This window comes from Peromyscus leucopus, chromosome 17 (assembly GCF_004664715.2).
Source record: "Peromyscus leucopus breed LL Stock chromosome 17, UCI_PerLeu_2.1, whole genome shotgun sequence".
Classification (NCBI taxonomy): domain Eukaryota; kingdom Metazoa; phylum Chordata; class Mammalia; order Rodentia; family Cricetidae; genus Peromyscus; species Peromyscus leucopus.
This window is the reverse complement of record NC_051077.1, coordinates 37782491-37807625: the sequence shown is the minus strand read 5'-3', so window position 1 is coordinate 37807625 and position 25135 is coordinate 37782491. Positions and strand designations below refer to the sequence as shown.

General features: G+C 38.2%; 1 protein-coding gene across 2 annotated transcripts in view; it reads left to right on the top strand.

The window, feature by feature from the left end:
- The first annotated feature begins 15729 nt into the window (after positions 1–15729).
- The window catches only part of Neil3 (nei like DNA glycosylase 3), a 52218-nt gene continuing 42812 nt past the window's right edge, over positions 15730–25135 (top strand). The window contains exon 1 of one of the 2 annotated variants that reach the window (XM_028879121.2): positions 15730–16022. In XM_028879121.2, coding sequence (XP_028734954.1) covers positions 15867–16022 — 156 coding nt within the window. In that variant the 5' untranslated portion in view covers positions 15730–15866. The remainder of the gene's footprint in view (positions 16023–25135) is intronic. The other variant, XM_037211738.1, reaches the window with a different exon arrangement.

The window sequence follows — 25135 nt, the reverse complement described above, 5'->3', positions numbered from 1 at the left end:
GGTTGTGTTACTTTCTAAAGAAAAAAAGGTTCTGCCTGGACCTAACCTAGAAAACTAAACAGGAGCACATATTTGCTTCAAGTTCTAGCAGACTAAGACTCAGTTTCTCCTCTGGTGGAATTCTGGGACCCAGGTTCTCTAGGAGGCTCTACTGTTTGCAGTCCTGAGTCCTCATATGAATGAACTTAAACCCTGCCTTATAGACTCAACTTGTCTTGACTTAGCAGTATCCCTGTCACTGTTATAAAATGTACTTTCATTAGAATTTAGTTCAGAATGTCTTCATTTTTTTTCTCCCAGTGACCTCTTAGATATTTAAAAAGGGGACTCTTTCATTTTCAAATGTTCAGGCTTTCCTAGCTGTTATTGATTTCTAATTTATTTCTGTTGCTACCAGTTAGCAATTTACAATATAAAGCAAAGTAAATTTATTGAGCATTTTAGGACATATGATTAATCTTGGAGATTGTGCCATATGTACTTGATGAAAGAGGTTAAAATCACCATTGGATTTATCTGTTCCTTTTCCATTATTTTTACCAGGTTTTGCTTTGAATGTTTTCAGTACCAATATATTCTGTCATTTAGGCTTCAGCTCTCAAAGCCACAGAAAGACTAATGTAGGATTTGGTCTTGATTTCTTACCCAGCATTACTAATACAACATAACCTTCTTAGCCTTTCTGGATGTGTGAATAATTGGACTTTTGTTATTGTTTCGGGGCACTTTGAAGGAATGAACCATTCAGCACAAGCTCTCAGGATGTCATTTATTCCCTGAGAACTTCAACTCTATGCATTACGGCTACTTTGCACACAGTCTACTCCTAATCAAGTAAAATATGGATAGGAATATGTGCCTTAGAAGATAATTAACAATCAAATGTCACAGGAAGATGCCAATAAATTCACAATGGGCACTGATAAATCTTTTGAAGAACATGTAGCTGCCTGCCCAATGTCTATTCCCTTGTTTTCTTCACTTAAAGAGCTCCCAAATATTTGGTTAATATTTAGTAGCAAAGCAACTAAAAATTAACACCCACTTCTCCGGCTTTCTTTTTTCTTATATTTTTAAAAATTTATTTACTTATTTAATTTGTTAGGAGTCCCACAAGAAGACCAAGCTTCACAACTGTTACATATATGCAGGGTTCTCAGATTTTCTTAAAGTAAATGTAACCTATAAGCCTCCTTTTAGTTGAGGAAATTAGCTGATTCCTGCTGGAGCTTCCTCGGCAGCTCTGCCTTGCTGACCCAGGCCTCAGCCATTTCTTCTTGGAACTGAGAAGGGAGACTGTTGGAGAAGAATGCTGTTTCACAACTCTTCAGAAATCATGAGGATGAAGAAAATACAAAAAGCAACTTCAGCCTATGATGCAAATAACACGAAGCCACTATATCCCCCTTGCCTATTCATGCCCTACGTTAATATATGAGAAAAAGCCAGCACTGTTGTGTTTCTAATATATTCAGTTGAACATAACCCTGATACCTTTAAGAGAGAAAGTCCTAGAAAATTCCTGAGTCCCTTCGAAGCCAAATCCACACTGCTGCTGGAGAGCTATGCTTTTACATTTTTTTTTTTAACTCTAGTTTCCATAAAGAACAAATTTCAAAAGTTTCTGTGTAATCATGCAGAGAACATGGTATGGACTTTTCTCTATTATGCGTCATTTTGGTAATCAGAAATCCTTCCAAGGAGTACTTTTCTCTCTTTGAAATATCACTATTTTTTCCTAAAAAGAAACATTAAGTCCAGACTGTACAAAGGAAGGTTGTTGACTGCCCTTGTGTAAGACAATTCAACTTCCTAGAGAATTTCAAAGGCATTTCCAGAGTGAAATTCGTACGAAATTATTTTCATATCTGGAATCCTCCCAAATGTGTTCCTGTAACTGCTTGGCCTTTCTAGGTTGATGCTATACTTAACCCTTTTCTCAAAAGCAATTCTGAATTCCCATCACACAGTGTTAAACACTTTCACATCAGCACCTACTCAGAAGCAAAATCTAACATGCATGTGCTGAGACATTAATCATCTATTTATCATCAGGCTGTCAGATAAATGCCTACTAAGGCAAATTTCCCTATCTAAGGTAGACTACAATCCCAGTCAGCATTCTAGGATATGGCTCTGGATGGTCTAGTTGAAAGTACATGAAGTGAATGCAGTATTTCTCAGCTTTACCAACATAAGCTAGAATATTTTGCAGAGATATGGGCTTGTCCCCAAAGGAGCATAAAGCATATGCATATTTACCTGCACAGTGGGCACACACACACACACACACACACACACACACACACACACACCTCTTAGTATTTTCCAAAGAAATCACTAGAACAGAAGAGGGGGAAAAAGAAATGCTAGTATTAAATAAGGAAGGAAAACATCTGGCATTTTAAAGTGCTAAAGGGGGGCGTCAATCCTGATAAAACTTGAAAACCAAGCCATTAATAATGGAAAATACAGCCTGTTGTGGTTTGGTCACTCCTTCAACTTGTATCTAAGCTAAATTTGGTCAGAAATGCCAAGGAACCCTGTTAAGGATGTGGACATAGAGCCACGAACTTAGCCCGTCCTGCATAAGATGCAACATTTCCAAATACTCTTCTACCTTTGTAGGGGATATCAAGGTACCTAAAAATCACATATGACTGAATTGTTCTGTTGACTTTGGCAGCTGATTAAAATTGCAGGTCTGCTAGCTGAGCAGTAAGTGGTCTTTTATTTGGCTGCTGAAACGGACTGCTCCTTTCCAGTAAGATTTTCAGCTCATCTTACTACATTATACCAATTGTATTCGCTTTAAGACATTATAAACAAGCGATTGGACAAAACTGCCTCCTAAGATTTCTATGCCTGCCACTCCGTAAGCAAAAATGGTTGTATGTATAGCTGACAACTTATCTCCGAGGTATATAAATGTGATTGAGAAAAGCTAGAGCATGCCCAACTATTCAACCACCTCACTATATTTGCATGTGACCTTTAGCTAATGATATAACCTGCTTCTATATGGTCTGTCAAGCTCAGGATGGAGTATTTCTGCCTACACTTCGCCCCTCTTTGAGTGCTTCATGCTAGCAAGGGCCATCTGTTGCTGTCATTTCACAGCCATCAATTTCATTGTTATCTCGCTTCAAATCATGCCTCGATCTGATCAAGCTGAGCTTGAAATGTCCACAGACTGGACAGTGTGGCACAATGACACAGCTCAAGCGCTCTGTTTTTAAAAACTCCAGGTCCGTTCTGTTAGCCCGTCCTCTCTTTTTCTTCTTCGCAGCATCCAGGAGTTCGGCTTCCCTTCGGTTTCCGTCAGGCCTCCCCTCCTACACTGTCTGTCCTTTGCTTCCAGTTCTCCCAATGACCTTCTGCCTCTGAAAACAAGCAGAAAGTTTGTTTCTATTTTCAGAGTTTTCCAGCTACTCATTACTGGGAAGTCACAAGTCTTCAAATGGCAATGGATCCATCTGCAAAAAAAAAAAAAGATTGCAAACCTCTTACACTCCAGTCCTTGGTCTAAAGTGACTTAAATAAATCTCTGCCTGAAATGCTGGCTGAAAGATATTTAGATCCCAGTCCTCCGGCTTTTACTTGTACGGCGCTCCTCACTAACTTCTTCCCTTCATATTCTAACTCAATCAGGGCACATAAGAGTTGCTCCTTCACCTCCTGTGGGAATTCTGGTTTCAAAGAGCAATTACTCATGTATCATCTGACTGGAACAAACGCAGTCCTCATCAGAAATCTAATTTCTATAGTGATTCCTGCCTTCTGAGACCTAACCCTTTTTGTCTTACAACCCTCACCTCTGTCCCACAGCGTTGATAGTGACACAGCTGTTTTGATTGTTTGCATTAGTAATCTGGTAGGATTGTGGGGAAAACCAGCTTGTAAAAGAATTGGCAAAAAAAATATGAGAACGGCAAAGGAGGCATACGCAAAAGAGCGCTGATGTCCTCAATCCTTCCCAAAACTGCCGAGTACTGTGGATTCCTATGTTCTGTTGTGAAACTTCAAAACTCATTTATTTTATGATTAATTATGGAGAATATTCCACTGACTAAATCACCTCCCCCTAGAAAATGCCTTTTACTAACAAATATTTGCTGCTGAAGCTGAAATAGTCCTTTTAAGGTTGATAAATGAAACTTTAAGAAATAGATAATTTTGTGAAAGGTCTCCAAAAGACAAAGGATGGAAGGAAAGGAGGGAGGGAAGGAAGAAGGAAGGAAGAAAAGGAGGAAGGAAGGGAGGAAGAGAGGGAAGGAGGGAGGGAGGGAGGGAAGGAGGGAGGGGAGGAGACCACGAGACTACAAGAGTCATCATATAAGCCTAATAGCTTGGTATTAAATTTGGGTAAGGACACTATAAAAGAAATCATAGTCTTAGGCCATTTTTCAATACAGATGGCAAAATGCTTAAGAAATTATTAACCAAATAAATCTGAATTCATTAAGACTAGAACAATGTGAAGAAGTAATGAATGTCAAGGAACGGTTTACTAGCCAAAGCACAATCAACCTAACCCCTCATAAGAGCAAGCTAACTGAGAAAAATAACTCCAACAGATGTAAAACAAAAACATTTAATAAAAGTTTTCACTTAATGACAAAAAAAATGAAATATGGGGAAATCTAGAAGCAAACAGGATACTTCTGTCTTGAGACCTGCCACTGTCTCCATGTGACACCAGACATTTGGGGGTCTTTTATTTAATTTCATTTTTTAAATTTATTTTTTCCCTCATATCTATTGTCAAAGTCTCTGGATACCAACTGGGTGCTCAAAAAAATCACATTAGTGGTCGGGCAGTGGCGGTTCATGACGCCTTTAATCTCAGCAATTGGGAAGCAGAGGCAGGTGGATCTCTGTGAGTTGGAGGCCAGCCTGGTCTACACAGCGAGTTCTAGGACAGCCAGAACTATACACAGAGAAACCCTGTCTTGAAAAACCAAAAAAGAAAAAAAAATTCAGATCAATTCTTACCCTAACCTCAAGTTAATGCACCCAATACCACTTAGAGGCTTCACCCCAAAGGACCACCCTCCAGTCCAGACTGATACTGCAAGTCCCAGACCACCTGTAATTTTGACAGCTCTAATGCGAAACTTCTATGAGCTAATGTCTGACAGAAGCAAGAAAGGCTCGCAGAACTCAGCAAGACAGCCTCTTCACACACTCTAGCTTATTACAACAGAGACAATTTAGGAACAGCTGAGGAGGTGATCCAGGGCAAGGCCCGAGAGAAAAGGCAGCCGGGTCCCATGTCTTCCTTAGCATTACTATCATCACATAGATATTGTCGCCAGCCAAGATGTTCCCCAAACATTTGTTCAAAGGTTTGGTTGAGCCCAATCTTCAGTGTCATTTGTTTCCCTTACCAATAGGTTCATGAGTGGAGTTGAGTGTTTTCTTCTTCTAATTATTTGGTCTTATTAATGACCAGCTCCACGTGAACATATCTAAAGAGTCTCTCTTCTAAGCTAGCATATTAATATAAGGCCAGGCAAGTGTAAAAGGAGCTCCCTATGAAAGACAACTGGCAACTCAGGAAATTACAGTTTGTTTTTACTATATTCAAAAAAAAAAGATCTCCTTTGGAAGTTGGCTAGATGGTACATGTTGAAAAAATTTAAACTTAATAAGATAAAGATATCTTTTACCAATGCTATTTATTGTTCAATACAGTGAAGAAGGCAGTAGCCAATAAAACATGACAAGAAAATAACTACCAATGATAGGAATTGGAAAGGAAAAGATGAAAGAATTGTCATTCACAGATAATTCAATGGTCTTCAGCAAAAAACCAAGAGACTAACCAAATTAATGTGGCACACAAGTAGAGTAAATTAAATCACTAGACATAAGATAAACTTTAAAAATACCCTAGTTCCAGAAGGCACCATGTAAACTTCCAAAGGTGAAGCAACCAGCAGTCCTCCCCAGCTCCGACACCGATGAACAATCAATGACTCCGGAGACAATAACACCACAGGTGCAGCAGGGGCCACACACCTTGGGGGTCACCACCAGCTCTCTAACTGCACTGAAGACCTGCTCAACAAGAGGGATCACATGCCTGGTGCTAGAAACCCAGCTAAGTACTTACTGCTACAAAATCATGGTTATTGGAGGAGCATGATTTTTTTTTTTTTTTGCAATCCTAGTCTTAAAATATTAGTTCCCCTAAATCTGACAAATAAAACCTTAGTCCTCACTTTTAAAAGGCAAGCCAAACATAGTGTAGAACTAATTATGCATTTTATATTTAGTTATTTATAAACTACAACTATGTACTTCATGTACCTCACAATAGAGAGGCTAAGAGCAGAAGCGCCTGAGATCAAGTCTTGAGAGTGCCACTTATTATCTCTATGTGAATTTACATGCAAGGTACACTCAACATGTATTTAATACAATCACTACACATTCAGTTGTGATTCTTTAATCCTACTACACCGGTTTGAACTAGAATGTCCTCACCAAAGGGCAAATTAAAGGCTTAATTCTTAAGTTGGTCCAATTGGTAATGGTAACTTTAAAAAATAGGGCCTAAAGAGGGTTCTTAAATCATTAAAGTACATGACCTAGAAGGAGATCTGTGACTCTAGTCCCTTCTTCTCTTGCCAATTCTCATAAGGAATTAAAAATAATCATACATACAGGGACTGAAAAGACAATGGTTAAGAGCACTGGCTACTGTTCTTTCAGAGGATCAGCTTTCAATTCCCAGAAAGTACATGGCGCTAACAACCATCTGTAACTCCAGTTCTAGGAAATCTAATTCCCTCTTCTGGCCCCTGTGGGTACCACACACATGTGATACACAGACATACATGTAGGCAAAAAATGCATACAGATAAAATAAAAATAAATACATCTTTGAAAATAAGTATATATGGGAGTGCTAATATTTTCCTCCATGTGTATACATTTTACAATGGACTTCAGAGACTAATGAAGTTAAAACTAGCTAAAATTCTAATAGAAAATTATATGCTACACAAAATGTCAGTCTAAACCACCAAATAAGTAGGAACTAAGCCAATAAAAAAAGCAAACTGTATTCACAGAGAAACATAAATTTTTGAAGTTAATCAAACGAAACTTAATAAAAAGAGTCACATTAATGTGGTAAAGCTATTAATTTTCCCCAAATTTATCTATAAATTTAATGTATTTATAATTAAAGTCTCATCAGAATTCAGTAGGAACTTGAAGTAATTCTAAATATAACTTGAAATTTTAAATAGTCATGGAAAGCTAAGCAATTTCAAGAAGAAAAACTAAAAGTGGAAACTCACTTTAAAAGATATCAAGGCATATTATAAGGCTTCAGTAAGAGAAAATAGCATGGATTAGGCTGTGTGTGGTAGAGCATGCTTATAGTTCCACTTGCATTCACAAGTTCGGGACAATTTGCTTAAGATAACAGCTCAAATGAAATAAATGAATAAATATATAGCATAGAGCTGGTATAGGGGCACATAGATCTAATAAAACAAAAGAAAGCAACTGAATATATCATAGATATTTTTGTCTATGATACCATCTCTTTCTCTCTATCACTATATATGTGTCATCATAGACAAAACGTCTAACTGTAGGCATAAGCATGTTGCTCATATCTCCCTAGATTATGGTGCATTAACATCCCATCCTAAAGTCTCAGTGGCTGTTGCCAATAAACATTGTTTCTCAAAAACAAATTGGTGATCAGATAAAAGAATGCATTTTCAATTTAATAAAGGTTATTCAATGGCCTGTATTGACAACACACAGTAATTTCTGTCCCTCTTGATGAAGACAATAGTAACAACAAGGTCACCACTTCTGTAGAAAAAAACAAAACAAAACAAAACTATTTTTATTTAAAATGTTTCAACTTGAATTTGAAAGGAAAAAAATCTCTCTTGGAAGAATTGGACAGCCCCAACTAGAATAAAAGTACCACAAACACAGATGACACAATACTTTGTCAGAGGAGCTTTATGTAGAGGGGGCACAAGGTTAAACTGGCAATTTTTGATGTTGGCTTTGCAAGCTGACAACGACCACCTACACACCCCTGGTCTCCTCCAGATAAAAATATCTAAACTCATCTGCTCTTTTGCAACATTGGGAGTTTGTGTCAAACAAGGAAAGTGTCTAAATGTTTTCTGTTACTAGGCATTCTACTGTTCTTTGGTAGTCTAATGTTAAAACTTGCTCTTAATGTTCAGAAACTGGAGACTTTTCAGTAAGTGCCCTGAAAACACCTGCATCTAATGCTCGCTGCTGACAATTCCCTTGATTCAAAGATCAAGCTAAGAGGGCTTTGAGAGAGAATGGATAGTAATATACATGTAAACATATTCAAGTAACTTATGTAAAAGACAACTTTTCCCGTGATATTCTGTTGCCCATCTAGGTAGGAGTTTCCTTGAAGACCTTGAGAAGTTTCATAATCCAAAATATGTCAAAACATAATACTTAGATGGAAGGTTTGGTGGTTTGAATGAGAATGCCTCCCATGGGCTCATATGTTTAAATGCTTGGTCCCTAGTTGGTGGAACTGTTTTGGGAAGGATTAGGAGGCGTGGCCTTGCAGGAGGAGGTCTGCCACTTGGGGGTGGGCTTTGGGGTTTGAAAAGCCCATGTTGGGCCCAACTCTACTCTTTGCCTCCGACTTGGAGAGAAGACATAAGCTATCGGTTACCACTCCACCACCATGCCTGTCTGTCTGTCCACCACCATGCCTGTCTGTCTGTCCCCATACCCCCTGCCATGATGATCATTCACTTACCCCCTGAAACTATAAAAATCTCCCAATTAGGTGCTTTCCTTTATAAGTGCCTTAGTCCCGGTGTTGCTTCACAGCAATAGAAAAGTAATTAAGACAGAGAATATTTTAGGTTGTCCTTAATTTCTTTGTGAGGCTGATTGTAGATGAAATTCTAAACGGTCTTATTAAATAAGAAACACAGAGCCAAATACAGAGTCAAAAGCCCAAGAGATCAGAGCATTAGCGAAGAGCCAAGACCATCTTATCTTACTACCTCGCCACTGTCACTTCCCCAGAGAGAGAGACCTTCTTCCTGCGTTACTTTATTACATTTCTGTTCTACCTTCTCATTGGCTCTAAACTCAACCACATGACTTCCTCGTCACTACCTATCTATACAGACCTCCAGGTCTCTATGGTTGGTACTAGGATTAAAGGCATGTGTCAACACACTTGGCTGTGTCCTTGATCACACAGAGACTCTGCCTGCCATGTGATCAGATTAAGGGCGTAGGCTACAACCACCTGAATTCTGTTCCTGGCCTGCTAATGACCTGTGATCTCCAGGCAAATTATATTTATTAACATATGAATAAAATCACATTTCAGCACAATTAAAATATCACCACAGCTAGTTAAAGATTTTATTCTTTTCCACTCAACAATTTGAGTTGTTGATAAAAAAAAAAAAAAACCATCTGGTTGTGAGTCAGGGTAATATAATTGATATTGTTGAAACTATCTGGTTGACTATAGCTGGCCTGGACAATCCCAAATCTATAACCTTGCATAAGTAATGGGGCCTCTGTGTGTCTCATGTCCTTCACTTGTAAATGACAGTGACAGTTCTGACCATAATGGATTATGGGGAAGGTGGAAGGAAAATGCTTATGAATATCTTGACTATCACCTTATGCTTAGAATCAAGGAGAACATGGGATAATTATTAGGGGCAATCTTAAAGGACAATCAGACTGCAACCCACAGATCCAGGGAGGCTACCTAGCAGGGAGGACCCTAGGATAACTGTGCTTATATTAAGTTTTGGTTTTACCCAATCACTGGGCAAACTTTAGTGAAACATTTCACTATTAGGATAAGAATTTGTACCGTATTAAGCTGATGAAGAATATGCTGGCTGTACTTTTAGGAGGGGAGGCTAAAGTATTTTTAGATTATGGATTAGCCCATAAAAACTATCTGCTGTAAATCAAACAGTGAAGGAGAAGATAAATAGGAATCTCACTTACACAACTGAAGTAAAACATAGCTTTCTGAACAGATGAAGGTAGGTTTCTTCTGTATCCCAGAATCTAATCAATATTTATATTATTTGGCTTAAAATGGCTTATTGGGAAATCTTATCATTTTTACTATTTTCTACAGAGAAAATATTTTCCAGTTTCAAATAACCCTGGATTTTTGAATTATAAGCTGTTTTTATGTTTGAGCTACCTGTGTATTATTTCTCCTGCAGTTGTACATAAAATGTTTTTTACATTAAAAAAGGACAAATACTATAGAATTGTATTACATGAAATATAAAGAATATACAAATTCATAGAGACAGAAAGATTAGATCTTATGTCAAGATGGAGAAGAAAGGAATATAGAGCAATGGTTTCCTAAATAGAGATTTTCTGTTTTGTGTGATGGAAAAGTCCCACAAATGATAGTAGTATCAGGACATAATATCATGAATGTAATAAATCAAAATAATTCATGTAATTAATGAATATCATAATTATAGTTATTGAATGAATACTGAGAATGTAATCAATGAATACCACAAATGTAAATAATATCATAAGTGTAATATAATAAGTGTATTAATGAATAATCATGAGTGTAATTAATATCTTGAATGTAATTCATACCACTAACTTAAAATGGTTACAATTGCAAATATTATGTTCATTTAAAAAAAACAAAGGTGGAATGTAAACACCATACATTATATGTTTATACAAAATTGAAGACAACAATGTTCTAAAATAGAAAGTGGTGATGGTGTCATGGTCCTATGAGGATGTTGGACTAACATCTATCACATTGTGCAAAAAGACATATGGTGATATTTTATTTGTGGTGAAATGTGATTTTATTTGTATGTTAATAAATAAAGTTGCCTGGGGATCAGAGCTAAAAGCAAGCCATTTAGCACATGCCCTTAATCCGATTACTTGGCAGGCAGAGTCTCGGTGTAATCAAGGACACAGCCAAGCAGTGACCCTAACCTTTCATCCAATACAAACTATAGAGACCTGGAGGTCTGTATAGACAGGCAGTGATGAGGAATTCATGTGGTTGGGTTTAGAGCCAATGAGAAGGCAGAACAGAAAGGCAATAAAAAGACAAGTCACACAGGAGAAGCTCTCTCTCTCTCTCTCAGGGGAAGGACGGCAGTGAGTGGCAAGCTAAAGGCTCATGCTCTGATCTCTTGGGCTTTTGACTCTGCATTTGGTTCTGTGTTTCTTATTTAATGAGACCATTTAGAATTTCGTCTACACAGGCAAATTGTATACTATATGAATTATTTGTCAATAAAGATTTTATAAAACGTAATAAAGAGGAAAAAATTCTTCAAACTATTATGAATTCAGCATCATGAAGGAAAGTAAACCCATCTGTCATTTGCAACTATCCTTAAGGAACAATAAGAAAAGCCATATCCAAACTACAGCTTTAGCTCATCTCACAGCTGAATGCTGTTCTGGATTTAAGTTTAGTGAATTAGGTAAGTCAGGATTTCAGATTAAGGAAGTATTGAAATTTGTAAGTTAAGGACCATTATACCTGCTCAGAAGCTTCACTGACTGTCTATTAACCCCCAAAAATGAATTTAACTTTTCTTTATCCTAAATTTTCTATAATACACTCATTACTAATCTTTCCAATGTTATCCATCCCTTCCTTTCTTGACATTATTGCATTAATCACCATGGCTCAAATATATCACATCTTTTCCCACATTAGCCTTGTTATGGACTCCCTTAGTTGACCTTTTCACTTGCCTGGAGCTCCCGCTTCTTAAGGCCACTCAATTCCCAGGTCTTTCTGAGCATTTTTCCTTCAACGAATTCTCCACGATCTATATCCTTGTTTTGTATATAGAGTGACATGAGACTTCTTTTCCTTTCATTGCAAGTTTTAAAAATGGCATTATCCCTAACCACACTTTAATGTCTTTACCTGCAAAGGTTCAACTACAGAACTTTGTGCCTCAGAGTCTGGCTTCAGAGCTCACGGAGAACACATTTGTTTGCCTGCTTGTTTGTTTGTTTGTTTTGTTTTTTGAGATAAAGTCTTCCTATGTAGTCGAGACCAGCTTCAAACTTACCATGTAGTTCTTACTGGCCTGGGATCTTCCATGCCCAGACCTATTGCCTTAGCTCTCTAGTGCTGGGATTATAGTCTTGTGTCAACACACCAGTGTCAAACAAATATGCTTTTTTTTTTCTTGGTAATGAAGCACTTCAAAGTAAAATTGACATTTATGTTTGTCTTTCATCTATCTCTTTCTAGCAAATTCTTCTACCATTTAAGAACTGTTTAAACCAGTACTATATAGGTGCTGTACTCTGACTGCTGGAGGTCAGAAAGTAAACTATCTCTCCCCATATGTCAGATATATTTATTTGATCAATGCCTGTTCTCCAAGCGAAAGAATTCTGGTTAAGAAAAGCAAAAAAAAAAAAAAAAAAAAAAAAAAAAATCAGAAAATTTGGTTTCTGTTTCCATATTGGTCCACACATGCATTAGTTACATTTTGTGTTGGCAGGGCACAATAGCTAACCAAACAACTTGGAGAATGGCAGATTTATTTTGAATCACTGTTTAAAATTTTAAAATAGGTTTATTTATTTTATTTGATGTGTATGAGTGTTTTTATGCGTGTATATATGTGCAGCACATGAATGCCTGCTGCCCAAGGAAAATGAGATTAGATCTGGAATTAGGGTTATAAATTGTGAGTTTCCATGTGGGTGCTGAGAATCAAATCCAGGTCTTCCAAAAGAACAACAATGGCTCTTAAACACTGAGACATGTCTTTAGCCTCACATTGTTGGTGATTTAAAGGGTTCAAATCCTCCATGGTTGCTTGACCTCATGTCACACATCATGGGTGGCAACAATGTGTGGAGGAGACATTTTCCTTGATGAGGACAGGAAGCAGAGAGGAGCCAGGAGGAGACCAGGGTAAGACATGCCTTGAAAGACATACTGTCTATTAACTACTGCCTCCAATCAGACCCTAATTTCTATACTTCGATCACTTCCCAATAGTCTATTAAATTTTGAATCCATTAATGAATTACTCTATTGATTAGATTACTGTCCTATGATTTGGAAATACCCCCACAGATACTTTTAGAGTTAAACTTTCCTGATGTCCTAGACAGTTCTTAATCCAATCAAAATTAATCATCATAATCAATTTCTCTACCTATAAAAAATTAATGACATCTATTCTGACTATGCTACAAGGATTTTGAGAAGAAAATGCATATAAAATGATATATATAAATGGCTGTTCTTACTATAGGTCTGGTGTCCCATGGAATAACTAAGGTTACAGGTTTGCTGACCTTGTAGATCAAGTATATTAAAGGATAATTTTACATGTTATCTAATTTCAATAAAATTTATTTTAGAAATAGCTTATGAAAACATTAAATTTTACTTTAAGTAAATAATATTAAATATGTAAATATATATATAGCTAACATGAAGGGTATTTGGGGAAAGAAATACAAATGTTTTTAAATTCCCTGTTTGTGGAATGTCTATTATGTGCCAAAGAGCATCCTAGGGCTATGAAAAGCAAAAGGATGAGCAGGATATCCACTTGTCATCAAGGAAGGAGAATCTATTTTCATGAAAGCCCACCATACACAAACTAATATAAAGGTGTTTTGGTGAATTCTCTGAAGGACCAGCTACATAGCACAAGAGACTCATTCTAACAGTATCTGGAAAGATTTCAAGAGGAGATTGTGTAACCATTCTTTGAGATAAGAATTTCAGTAAACTAGGATGAAGAGGAAGGTTTTAAAAAGAAAAACAAAGAACAAAAAACAAACCATTAGACTATCCAGGCATTTGTGGTGCATGACCATAGGACTCAGGAGGTCTTAAAGAAGGATCATCGACAGATGGGGGCCAACTTTGGCTACATAGCAAGACTCCATCTCAGAAAAACAAATAGTTAATATTGATTATCACCTTGACAAGATCTAGAATCACCCACGAGAAAAGCCTCTCTAAGTACCTGTGAAGGATTTTTCTTCTTTTGATTAGGCTATTTGAGATGGGAAGATTCGCCATCAATGTCTTCAAGATTTTCCAGTGGCCAATACAGAAGAAAGTCCAAGAAACAAGTGATTGCTTTCTAACAGCGCCTCTTCATGTCTTGTTCGTCTACTCTGTTACTGTCACGGTCCCTGATGCTGCTGTCCTCCATTGACTTCAGAACCCAGCATCTTTGAGCTTCCAGTTACCCAAGACCAGTGGCTCTCTGGGACTTCTCCAGGTCTTCAACCTCAGACTGGGACTGCTAAGGTATCCAGCTTCAACATGACCCGAAAAGCTAAAGGGCTTCTCAGTCTCTTCAGTGTGCAGACAGCGATTGGTGGACCACCTAGTCTGCATTGTGTACACCAATCTAATAAATTCCCTTTTCATATAGTCATACTATTGGTTCTATTGCTCGGACTAGAAAAAATAAATAAATAGATGGATAAAAAGTTAGAATTACTACAGAGAAAAGTAGACATAGAAAGAACACAGTGTATTCTGGGAAGAGAGAGCAGAACTGAATTCCTTGACTTTACAGAGTTTTCCCAGAATTTGAAATAATAAGCAATGTTTACAGCAAAGTGTCTCCATGCAAATGAACCCTGTTGGAAGTGGATCTCCTAGCAAGAGTCAAACCTACCTTGTAACCTCTAGAGAACTGTGGAGCCAGAACCATCCAGCTCGACTTTGCCAACTTATGACTCACAGACACTTTTAAATTAGAAATGATGTCATCCATTAGATAAAGATAAACAATACAAAGGTAAAAAGTGAAAAGGCTGTTTCAGACTTTTCTCCATCCATGGCCAGAGATCAGAACTGAATTTGAGTTAACCAGAGTCCAGACAGTCTTGAGTCTGATATTCACAACTATTAACCACTTAGCACTTTCCACTAGCAAGCCACTAGGCAAAATCTCCACATTGGTTTTTCCACTTTAACTGCAGGACAGTGCTGGGCTTTTATGAAACCACACACTGACGTTGTTTTAATGTGCTGTATTTCAGCTCAAAAAGGAGTAAGTTCTTTGTAACTTACAGACTTTGTCGTGCGCCTAGAATCACTTATGAAGATATGTGTTCACCTTTGCTCAGCATTGTGGGTAGTTTGAAAAATCGTGTATTCTACCCCCCTCAAATTTATATAAGAGTTCCTCTTCATAAAACGGGGAAAAGGTCAAATTAACATTCACTCAGTACATGACCAAAACAAAATGGACGTATGATTTTGGGGTGCAGCACACTTAGCTATCTGAAAGTGAAGAAGTCTTTAATACAGACAATATTGTTTGGCTCCTAAAACTGCCTCTCAGCTTTTGTCCTGACTCTCAGGTTAGAATAAGGCTTACCAAGCATCCGTCTGCCAGACTGCCTTCAATAACTTCGGATTTTAGGTCTGATTAAGAGGTTGGTTTAGGAAGAGTGCATGGGCTGAGTAGCTGGAACAGAGTTTCTAAGTGTTCAAGTCCCAACTCCCCGCGTTCTTACATTAAGCCTGGTTCTTTGCACTGCTTTCACTTTGCAATTGGATCCAGACCGAGGTGTGTGTAACCCGCAGCGCCGGGGGTGGTGCGAGAGGCAGGGTTCCAGGCAGAGTCGGCACTCCTGGGCGGGGCATGGACGCAGATAGGCGGGGCTTGAGTTCTGGTGGGCGGGGCCTAGGGGGCCCTAGGCGGGTCCCGGCACGCGGGAGATTTGAACTTTCATCTCGCCCGGGTCTGGGCTAGCCGGAAGTGAAGTTGCTTGTTTTTCAGTCAGGCCTTGCAACTAGCAGGAGCTCAGGGCCGGTTCCAGAGATGGTAGAAGGGCCAGGCTGTACTCTGAATGGAGAGAAGATTCGGGCGCGAGTGCTCCCAGGCCAAGCCGTGACTGGCGTGCAGGGACAAGCTCTGCAGAGCCTGGTGGGCCTTGCCTTGACCCCCGCAGCCTCTCTGGCTGAAGTCTCTTCCCAGGTGAGTCAGTCCTACGTCCCGTCCCGCTTGGAGCTTTCTTGCAGCGGGAAGATAAGTGAGAGCAGAAACAGCCTGTTTCTGGCATCCGTGGCATCTGCATCTACTCTGGTCCTGGTGTTCTTGGGCCTGTGTTTTCCCAGCATTTATCGTTACCCAAGAAGTGAGTCCTAGCCAGAAGCTGGCTAACACTGCCGGTGCTAGCTCCTTGGATAATATTTTAGTTATAACATGCCGCTTCTGTAAGTCAGTCCTTAAAAGATGTTTTCTGGTGTTTACCGTCTACTTTCACTGACGGTATCATCAGATTTGTGCAGCGTCTGTTTTTCTTCACATTGTAAGACTGAACTTTCAACGTAAAATTCTAGCCCTTTGCTTGCCTGAAAAATCTGCAGTTGATAAGTAATATAGAATTCTAAAATTGCACATGGAAAATTTAGCACTAAATACTCACCCAGCTGAATATTGCCATCTAATGAAGGGGCAGTAAAACCTAGTTCTGGTTTCCTTAAGTGAATTTATTTCTTTTAAAAGTAAATTGGAGCACAGCTTCTTGCCACTCAGGCATACATTGCAGATGGCTAGATAGTCATTTGGTAAGAACTTAGAACTGTACTGAAATTATTCTGATTAAACTATCATGCTTTTAAAGCCCCTTAGACGTGTGGTTGATTGTTTTTCGTGGATACATGCAATATTGTGCTTCACTTCAATTTCTCTTGCAAAGCTTCCGTATCGCCTTTGGTCCAGGGAAGAAGTTTTCTGCTCTGAAATTAGCATGTGTTCCCAACTTGAAGGAACCGAGGAAAACATATTTTCAAGCTGACTAAAAAGAAATGTTTTGGATCTTTGAACAGTTGCGCTTCTATTTATTTTGACTTGATATGTCAGCAAGTGCTCTGTGCTTTTCTTTTTTTTTTAAAATTATCATGTTTCTTGAAATTATTTCAGAGTACTCTAGAGATCTATGTTGATGGTTTCTCTAAAGTACTAATGTTGATGAAGATCACTCATTCAGCAAAATTTGGAATACTCTTAAAGTACCAAAGTATGGGAAGTGAAAGTAAGTTTGTTTTTATACTGTAGTTGAGAAAGTGCATAGCCATTCAATTAAGGATAACATAAAGGATTACAAATTGTTAAGTTTTCAGAGGGAGAATGTGATTCTCTGTTAGGACATAGAGACCTCCCAGGGAGGTAACACAGCTGATATATGAAGGGGGCATAGATATGGACATAAAGAGTTCCTGGAATGAAGCTGGGCCTCTGCAGAAGAACAGCATACAAGGGCCTGAAAGAAAATCAGTGTGTGTAGGAGAGTGAGATAGGAAGGTGGTTTGATATTAAAGCTGACAGGCAGATTATAAAGAACTCCATATACCACAATTGGGACTTGAATTTCTTTGAGTGTCATTTTATTTTGTGTGTGTACTTGTTTATGTGGTTGCCTGTGTGTCACAGCATAAGGTGGGACACCTGGCAGGGTTAGCTCTCTTTCTACCTAGTGTGGGTTCAGGGGACCAAGCCAAATTGACAACTTCAGCCTTAGGTGCCTTTACCTGCAGAGCCATTTCAAATGCTTTACATTAGGGGTTTTTTCCTCTATCATGACTTTATCATGATGGCTTAGTCATCATGAGAAACCTTGAATTGTAGTAGGATTTGTTTACAGGTTGGATAGAACCCTGTACACTGAAGAAGCAATAAACTGGAAGAAATCTCAAGTAGGCATTGCAGTGATCCAGGTGAGGAGCTTGGGCTCAGCTGCTGATGGTAGAGAGTAAGTGCAGGAAGCCCGTCACCGTATTAGAAGTAAAGACTGTACGTAGCACTTAGCAATGCCTAAGATATGAGCAACCTCATTGATACCATGGTTTATCTTATTCAACAGTGTTTTGTGATGTACTCTGTGCTAGTGACTGGAAAATAAAGCCAAACAAGATTCCTGTTGCAAGAAACCAAGATTATGTTTTAAATAATCATCTCATTGGGATTTAGGCAAAATAGTATTAACAACTTCTTTTAAGATTGCATTGATGACCTGTGATAAAACATGAAGTACAGTTAGTCGTGAGAAAGAACATACTACAATAAAGATAAACCTGATGCCACAGAAAATGAATATTGGGGCTCAAGGTAAGCTTAAATCAGTTGAACACTATCACATGTAGAAAGGGCTTGGGCCAAGGTTTGATCTCCCTTCAGACTTCAAAACAAATACTTTTATGTATGCTATAGCTACTCAGTAATAAAAGATTCAGTAATAGAGTGGTTAATGCAATGGCCCACCATAAGGCCCTGCATGTGATAGCAATTTCTTATTAACTGAAGAAGTATGACCTTGGGTTTTGATGGTGTCCTCTGCCACTTAAATTTTGTTCACCTCAGTCAATTATCTGCTCTGATAATTCTCTTCTTTCCTGTGTTCAGATGGCACCAAAGAGTGCATCTTGATAACCTAATATAAGTGCTTTATTAATGGTTGAGCAGTGATTAGAGTCCCTTGGCAACAGTACTCACTAAGCTATATTCCACAAATAAATAGCCCTGCATTTAAAGCTATTATGGATAATGCTGTAATAGAAAGAAGAACTAATTATTGGAATAGAGCCTTGTGATTAGGATGAAGGATCTGCTTCTATTGACATTGGATTGAAAATCAATATGGAATTAATAATGTTGTGGCTTTCCGTAAAATTCTAAATACTCTCTTGTGGCTTCATTTTCTGGGCCTTTGATCTAAAAAAGCATAATAATAACCTTTGTAAATATCAGCAGTCTTTTGCATTTGAGAGGGATGTTGGATCTATACTAAATTTCATTAAAATATGGACCATTGTCACAAACTTCTGGCAAGATCATTATTGTAATAGATGATCCCCTGTTTCTTAGGCATATATGCCAAAGAGCTAAAGCTATTTAATGTTTCTACTGCTAGCTTGAAATGATTAGTTTTCTCAAAGCAGCATTTAAAAATAATTGCATACTGTATTCTTTACAGTACAATAAATATGAAAAAAATAACAAAGGAGAGCTAAAGAAATATTAAGTGGCCATTTAAAATAAAAGATTTGAACTTCAGATAATCATTCCTAAAACCAAACATAAAATGTCTTACCTCAGGAGCTACTGCCAGAATGAACCACTTACTCTGTTTATCATACAGCATTTCTCTTTGTTCTAATTTAAAGTCCATAGAAAACCCACTTATTTCCCTCCCCCTGTGATAACCGCTCCTTGTTTTGAAGAACACTCACTGTAGAAGATCTTGGCATCTTCCAGTCATCCACACGCTGTATTACTTTTCTAAGTTGTGGCCCACTGCCTTGTCAGCTTAAAATCAAGCAACCGTGTAAGCACATTGCATCAAACTCTGCTGGAGCTGGTGGGACCTTATGGTAAGAAACAATATCAGAATGTAAATGAACATGTTCAGCTAATGAGCTTTGAAGAGTCAATCCTCCAATTTTAATTTTTGGGTTGATATAGTATTTTAGTGAAATCAGTGTGTAATCTGCATGTGTTTTTAGTTAATCTCCTTTCAGAAGAATGAAACTGTCTATTCATAAACATTCATCACTTTGAAACATGCATTGGTTATTCTAAGGATCCCTTAAGATTTCATACATCTATTTAATATATTACCAACATTTAATTTATCTGTATGATACTTTAGAGCATCATGAACAGTCTAGTCATTTAAATTGTAGTTGGCTGGATGGAGAAAAGCCAAGCTTTGAATAATGTAAAATGGCTAAGTATTTTTTTTTAAGAGTCTGTCTGGAGTCTCTTATTATGACTATGTGAACCTTTACTTGTATGTGTCATTTGGAGGCATGTATTGCTACATCATAGTACAGAAACTCCATAGTAAAAGTCTCCCTGTGTTCAAAGTAGGAGAACAAAAACAAAAACAAAAAAACCATAGATGTTTTTCTTGCCTTTTATTTGAAAGGACAAGCTAATCAAGTATCCAAAAGGATTTCCTATATATTTTGTAGGACATGCATCATATACTTCTTGTCTTTTAAGTGGATACTGATAATGACTTTTCCAGAGACTGGAGGTCATTATTATTAGCACCCACTATTACATGGACTCAGGAAAGGAAGAAGAATGAAGTAGATTCTATTTATTCTACAGATGAGGGTGGTGAGTTGTCTATGGCTGTTGTAGCTTTGATCCAACATCGAACAGATGCTGTAAAGAACATCCGGTCATCTTTACTTTTGTTACATCCTCATGTGGAGATGCTTGTCCTCATATCTTACTTCATTTGATCAAGAGTAAGTTAGAGGACCTAAAAGCTCTTAGTGTAGTAGTTAGCAAAATAAACATTTTTGTGATTGCTCCTCTTTTTCCTGGAGCACAGCTTCCTCAGCAGACGCACTTACATTAGAATATGTCAGAATGCCCTCTTGTTTTATGAGGAGTGTATAAGCCCTTGATATCATCAGGTGAGGTACAGCTTATTTAGCCTTCGCAAAAGTTCTCAAGGGTGTAGAACACATTTTCAGGTATGGTCCTAAAGACATTATTTTGGATCTTGGAAATCATTTTGAAATTAGGGTTTTTGAGGGGTTAGATTGATAGATAAGTGACCTATAATTTTAAAAAGTATATTACTGAGACTATGAGAGTGAATAGGACATTCTCTGTGGCAACAATATACAACTGAATGAGAGTCAAAACATTTGTCTAGGAAAGTCCTATTTTTCTCTGAAAAGTTCATCTTCCTGGTTCACCCACGGGTAGGCAAGATAAATGGTAATCAGCACAATAAATCATGGGCTGTCTCTGGAAATATATGTTGTTTTGAAGATTTCATATTATTAAGCCACTTGAAAATGGGAAGGTGAACCCTACTCAATCATACTTAAAATTGTGGCAAAGGAGATTTTCATCTCTATTTCAGACAAAGAAAGAAAAGGTCCAAATGTTCAAATAACACAGTAACAAGATTATAAGGGTCAACATGAGAAAGTCAAATACGTATTGGGCAATTGTGTATAGTTATAGCAAAGATAATAGCCTTCTGGAAATTAATTTTTGAATTTGTCTGGGCAGTAGAAGCTTATAGAAAGAGGTGATAACCTTAGATTCCACAGCAGGACGACTGAATATCTTGTAAATATCTTAGGTTTATTGCAAAAGCCTTGCCCAGTCTGTACGCAGAAGCTCACAAAATGAGATGGTGCAGAAGAAGAAGCAGTGAAAAATATATGAAGGGGCTTGTGAGAGCTAGTCAAGGATAGTTGAAACTTTTCTTTTGCCCTGAGTGTTCTGTATAGTTGATTATTTAAAAGTGACAGTGTCTTCGGAATCAGTTGTCGTGGGCAAAGCACCTGCATAGTGAATAACCCAAATTTAAAAACGGTCTTCACATGTCACTTTCCTCCAAAAATGAAATGTCTGAGGACACTTTTTAAAGCCGTGTTTGAATGCCAGGTGGACCAGTCAGAAAGGGGGAGGCACAGCGGGATAGGGTTCTTTGGGGATTGGTTGCTAACCATGAGTCAATCTGATTGGAAAAGGTCGCATAGCATACAAAGTTCTTTACTTCCTGGGAAATTTGAAGGGCTGGTTATAGAACTTTACTTCCCTGTAGCATTTGACAATCATTGTGTTCCTTCCACTGCAGATAATTAGGAAATAAAAGATCGGTTTTTTTTTTTTTCCTTTTTCTCTTTCTTTTTCCGTCAAGAAATTTTGGAAATAGTAATTGTAAAAAGGGCACCTTGGTGGAGACAGTAGTTGTATATTTTAAATCCAGTCCTGATTTTAGAAGGGAAAGGACAAAGGTTCTATTTAATTCCACGGATGTTACAAATCTCCCCAGACACTGTAGAAAGCCCTTGAGGATATTAGCTAAACAGCGTCACTGTCCCCAGGGAACTTATATAGATGGGGGAGAAATACAAGTCACAGACATATAACAATTCAGTGTAATAAGTACCATGGCAGTGGATAAGAAAGCAATCTGCCAAGATGTGGCCAGCAGAAAGCTTCCCCAGGTAGGCAATAGAGAAATGTGAGAGCCAGCGAGGTCTAAACTATGGATATAAACAAGGAAGGCATTTGTGTCAACATTTCCCTTTAACTCCTAAATACCTCATTAGGTTAAAAAAAAAAAGCCAATTCTTTAAAACCTATTCAAGCTAAGGTCGTACAGCATCTGTGGCTGGATGAATTTCTGCTGTGCTGAAGTCATTTGATAGTTTCAGGTCATTGTTTTTCCCTAAGTAAATATTTTCCCATCTCTGTTCATTCCTTGCCTGCCCTTCTTCTACCTCCTACATTACACTTTGGACGTTCATAGAGCCATCAACATTTTCTCAACGTGGTAGAACCTTTAATTTCATAATGCTTTCGTCTTTGATGTCATAATACATACTGTCTTCAGCTATGAAGAATAGGCTAAAATACCAGTAGAGCAAGTGAGATGTGTTTTACACCTTTAAGGATTTTGTTTGAGGCTCTCAGAGGCTCTCTCAGCCACGACAACATATTTCACTTTTCCCTGACAGCTGTGTGAAGATATATAATGGTCTCATGCATTTTAAGTATATTGGCCTTTATATTTTTGGATTCCTCCTCCTAGGCACAACAGAATTGATTTGCAAGGGCATATGGTCTCCTCTGAGTTGTTAATAAGTAAGTGGTCCCGGAATCATAAAGGTTTGAAGGACAATCCATGAAGGCTTTGTTTTATAATACTTAAAGGGTAAAATTTTCACGTTTAGATGTTCCTACAGTTTCTGATAGTTAACAGTAGATGTACTAATGGATGCTCTAAGACAACCCTTGCTTCCTTGAGTGATTATACCGTGTGTGTGTGTGTGTGTGTGTGTGTGTGTGTGTGTGTGTGTCTGTGTGTCTGTCTGTCTGTTTATATTTATACATAGAGGTCTATAGTGCAACAAAAATTTGTTGAAATCAAACCCTGAGTGTGATGTTTTAGGTCCTCTTCATAGACTATACAGGAACCGTATTATCCACTTAATGAGTTCTGTATAGTAAGTTAGCACACTGTTAGAAATTACCTGAGAAAAATCTAGAATAGTTATTAGTATGAAGATGATTTGGATCTCTCCCTAACAGGTATTATTGTAGCCCTGGGTATTTTAATAGCCAAAAGTTCAGACTTCCATTAAAACTCATATTTTCGTTTCTATAAGACGTTTCTGAGATCTTTGTCTGAATATAGTGGTTTCGCTTTAAAAGGTACCAAATATTAGATATGAATTTTACTTAAATATTTTGGTCCTCCAGTTACAACAGTCAACAGTGGTACATTGCTGCTGAATTAAACTTCAGTGTTCTGACAGTGGGACAGTTGTCCTTATAGGGTATAAAATATCTGTCAGATATTGGCCAGGTTTTCAGAATCTATAAAATTAAAAAACAAAAATCAGGAGAGTTATGATGTAGGTAAGCACAATATTAACTAGGTAAACAACTAAGAGCATTTCTTCCAGTGAGATTAGGACAATTAATTAATGAGCTTTAGTTGGGTGCCTGTGCTATCAGTGAGATTTCAAGGCCATCTTTTTCATAGATGTCTTTTGGGAGATTTTAAACGAGAGGATGGAAGTAGTGATACCACTTGTGTGAGGACATTGGCTTCAACCTGAGGATGATGAGATGGCATAACATTATCACATACTACACATAATTTTTGAGGATCCGGATCCCTGTATTTCTCTTAGTTGATGACCTTGTTTCCTAGTGTACTCGGAAAACTTAATCAATCAGTAGATAAATAGGACAGGCATGACTCCATACTGACTCCCCTTTATGCCTGCATTGTCTGCCCTCCATCCTGATATTAAAGTGCGTGTCTCCATTCAGACCAACACATTGCGTGTGATGTTGAGCCTTCTCTTCTTGCTTCCTAAAGATGGTGCTGCAGGTGTTCTCTTGTGTGATTGCGTTCCAAGAAGGAATCTTTCCCATCAACATACAAACACAAATCATCTCAAAATGAACAAAAATTTGCTGATCTCCAGTTCCTCTTATCACCCCCGTTTGTGTGTTCTGTACACGTTGAGACTTCATTCTGCCTATCTGTGGACACACTGCTCTGTGATATCTCCATCCTGCTGCTCTAACCAGGCATTTGCCTTTCTTACGCCTCTAAATCTCCTTCTGTGAATTACTCCTGTGTGGCTGGGTTCAGGGTCCAGGCTCAGACTTTGTCTTAACTTGGTTTGTCAGCAGCCCTTCACATGGCCTCTTCCTTGAAATGCTTTCCACGTGCTCCTGGGATGCCAGCCTTGCTGGGTTTTGCTATTGCCTTGCTAGCTGCCTCCTTGGTCTCCCTGTGGCATGTCCTCTTTTCCCGGACATCAAAAGCTTTTTACCTCGTTCTTTTTCCTCCCAACAGCTTAACTTTGGAGTACCTTAGACCTTTGTTGTGCCTGGGCTGTTTATTTGAACATAGTCCTGTCCATCCCATCTAACATCACTATTTTAGACATTTCCTCTGCAGAACACTGAACAAAATGTCTATCTTCAAGCACAAATATCTCCTTAAACCCCAGAATTCCATGTACGACTTCTTGATGTTTTCCTAACAGACATGGCAACTCTTTTTTTTTTTTTCCTGGGACAGTTTCTCTGTGTAACCTTGACTGTCCTTTCCCTCTGTAGACCAGGCTGGCCTCAAACTCACAGAGATCTGCCTGTCTCTGCCTCCCGAGTGCTGAGGTTTAAGGCATGTGCCACCACTGCCCGGCACCAGACACCTCAACTTTAACATGTCTAATACCAAACCCACTTTCTCTGTCCTGTGTGTTTTCCTCAGGTCTCTCTATGACTTCCATCTTATTATTCAGGCCCCAAAGTAATCATCTTAGATCTCTGTCTCTCCTTTCCCTCATTCAGTTCATTTGCAAATACTTTGACTTTCTGATTATGTTTAAAAGTTTGGCCATTTTCAGTATGCTACATCTCACTGGCCCAGATCCTTCTGTTTCTTAGCTGGATCTTTGCAGTTGTCTCATAAGTCATATTCAGGCTCTTACTTTCAACTCCTTCAGCCAAAATTCTATCCAGCAGCCACTGAGTGCATTTAAAACACTAATGCAGATCATATTTTTGCTTCACTCCATTAA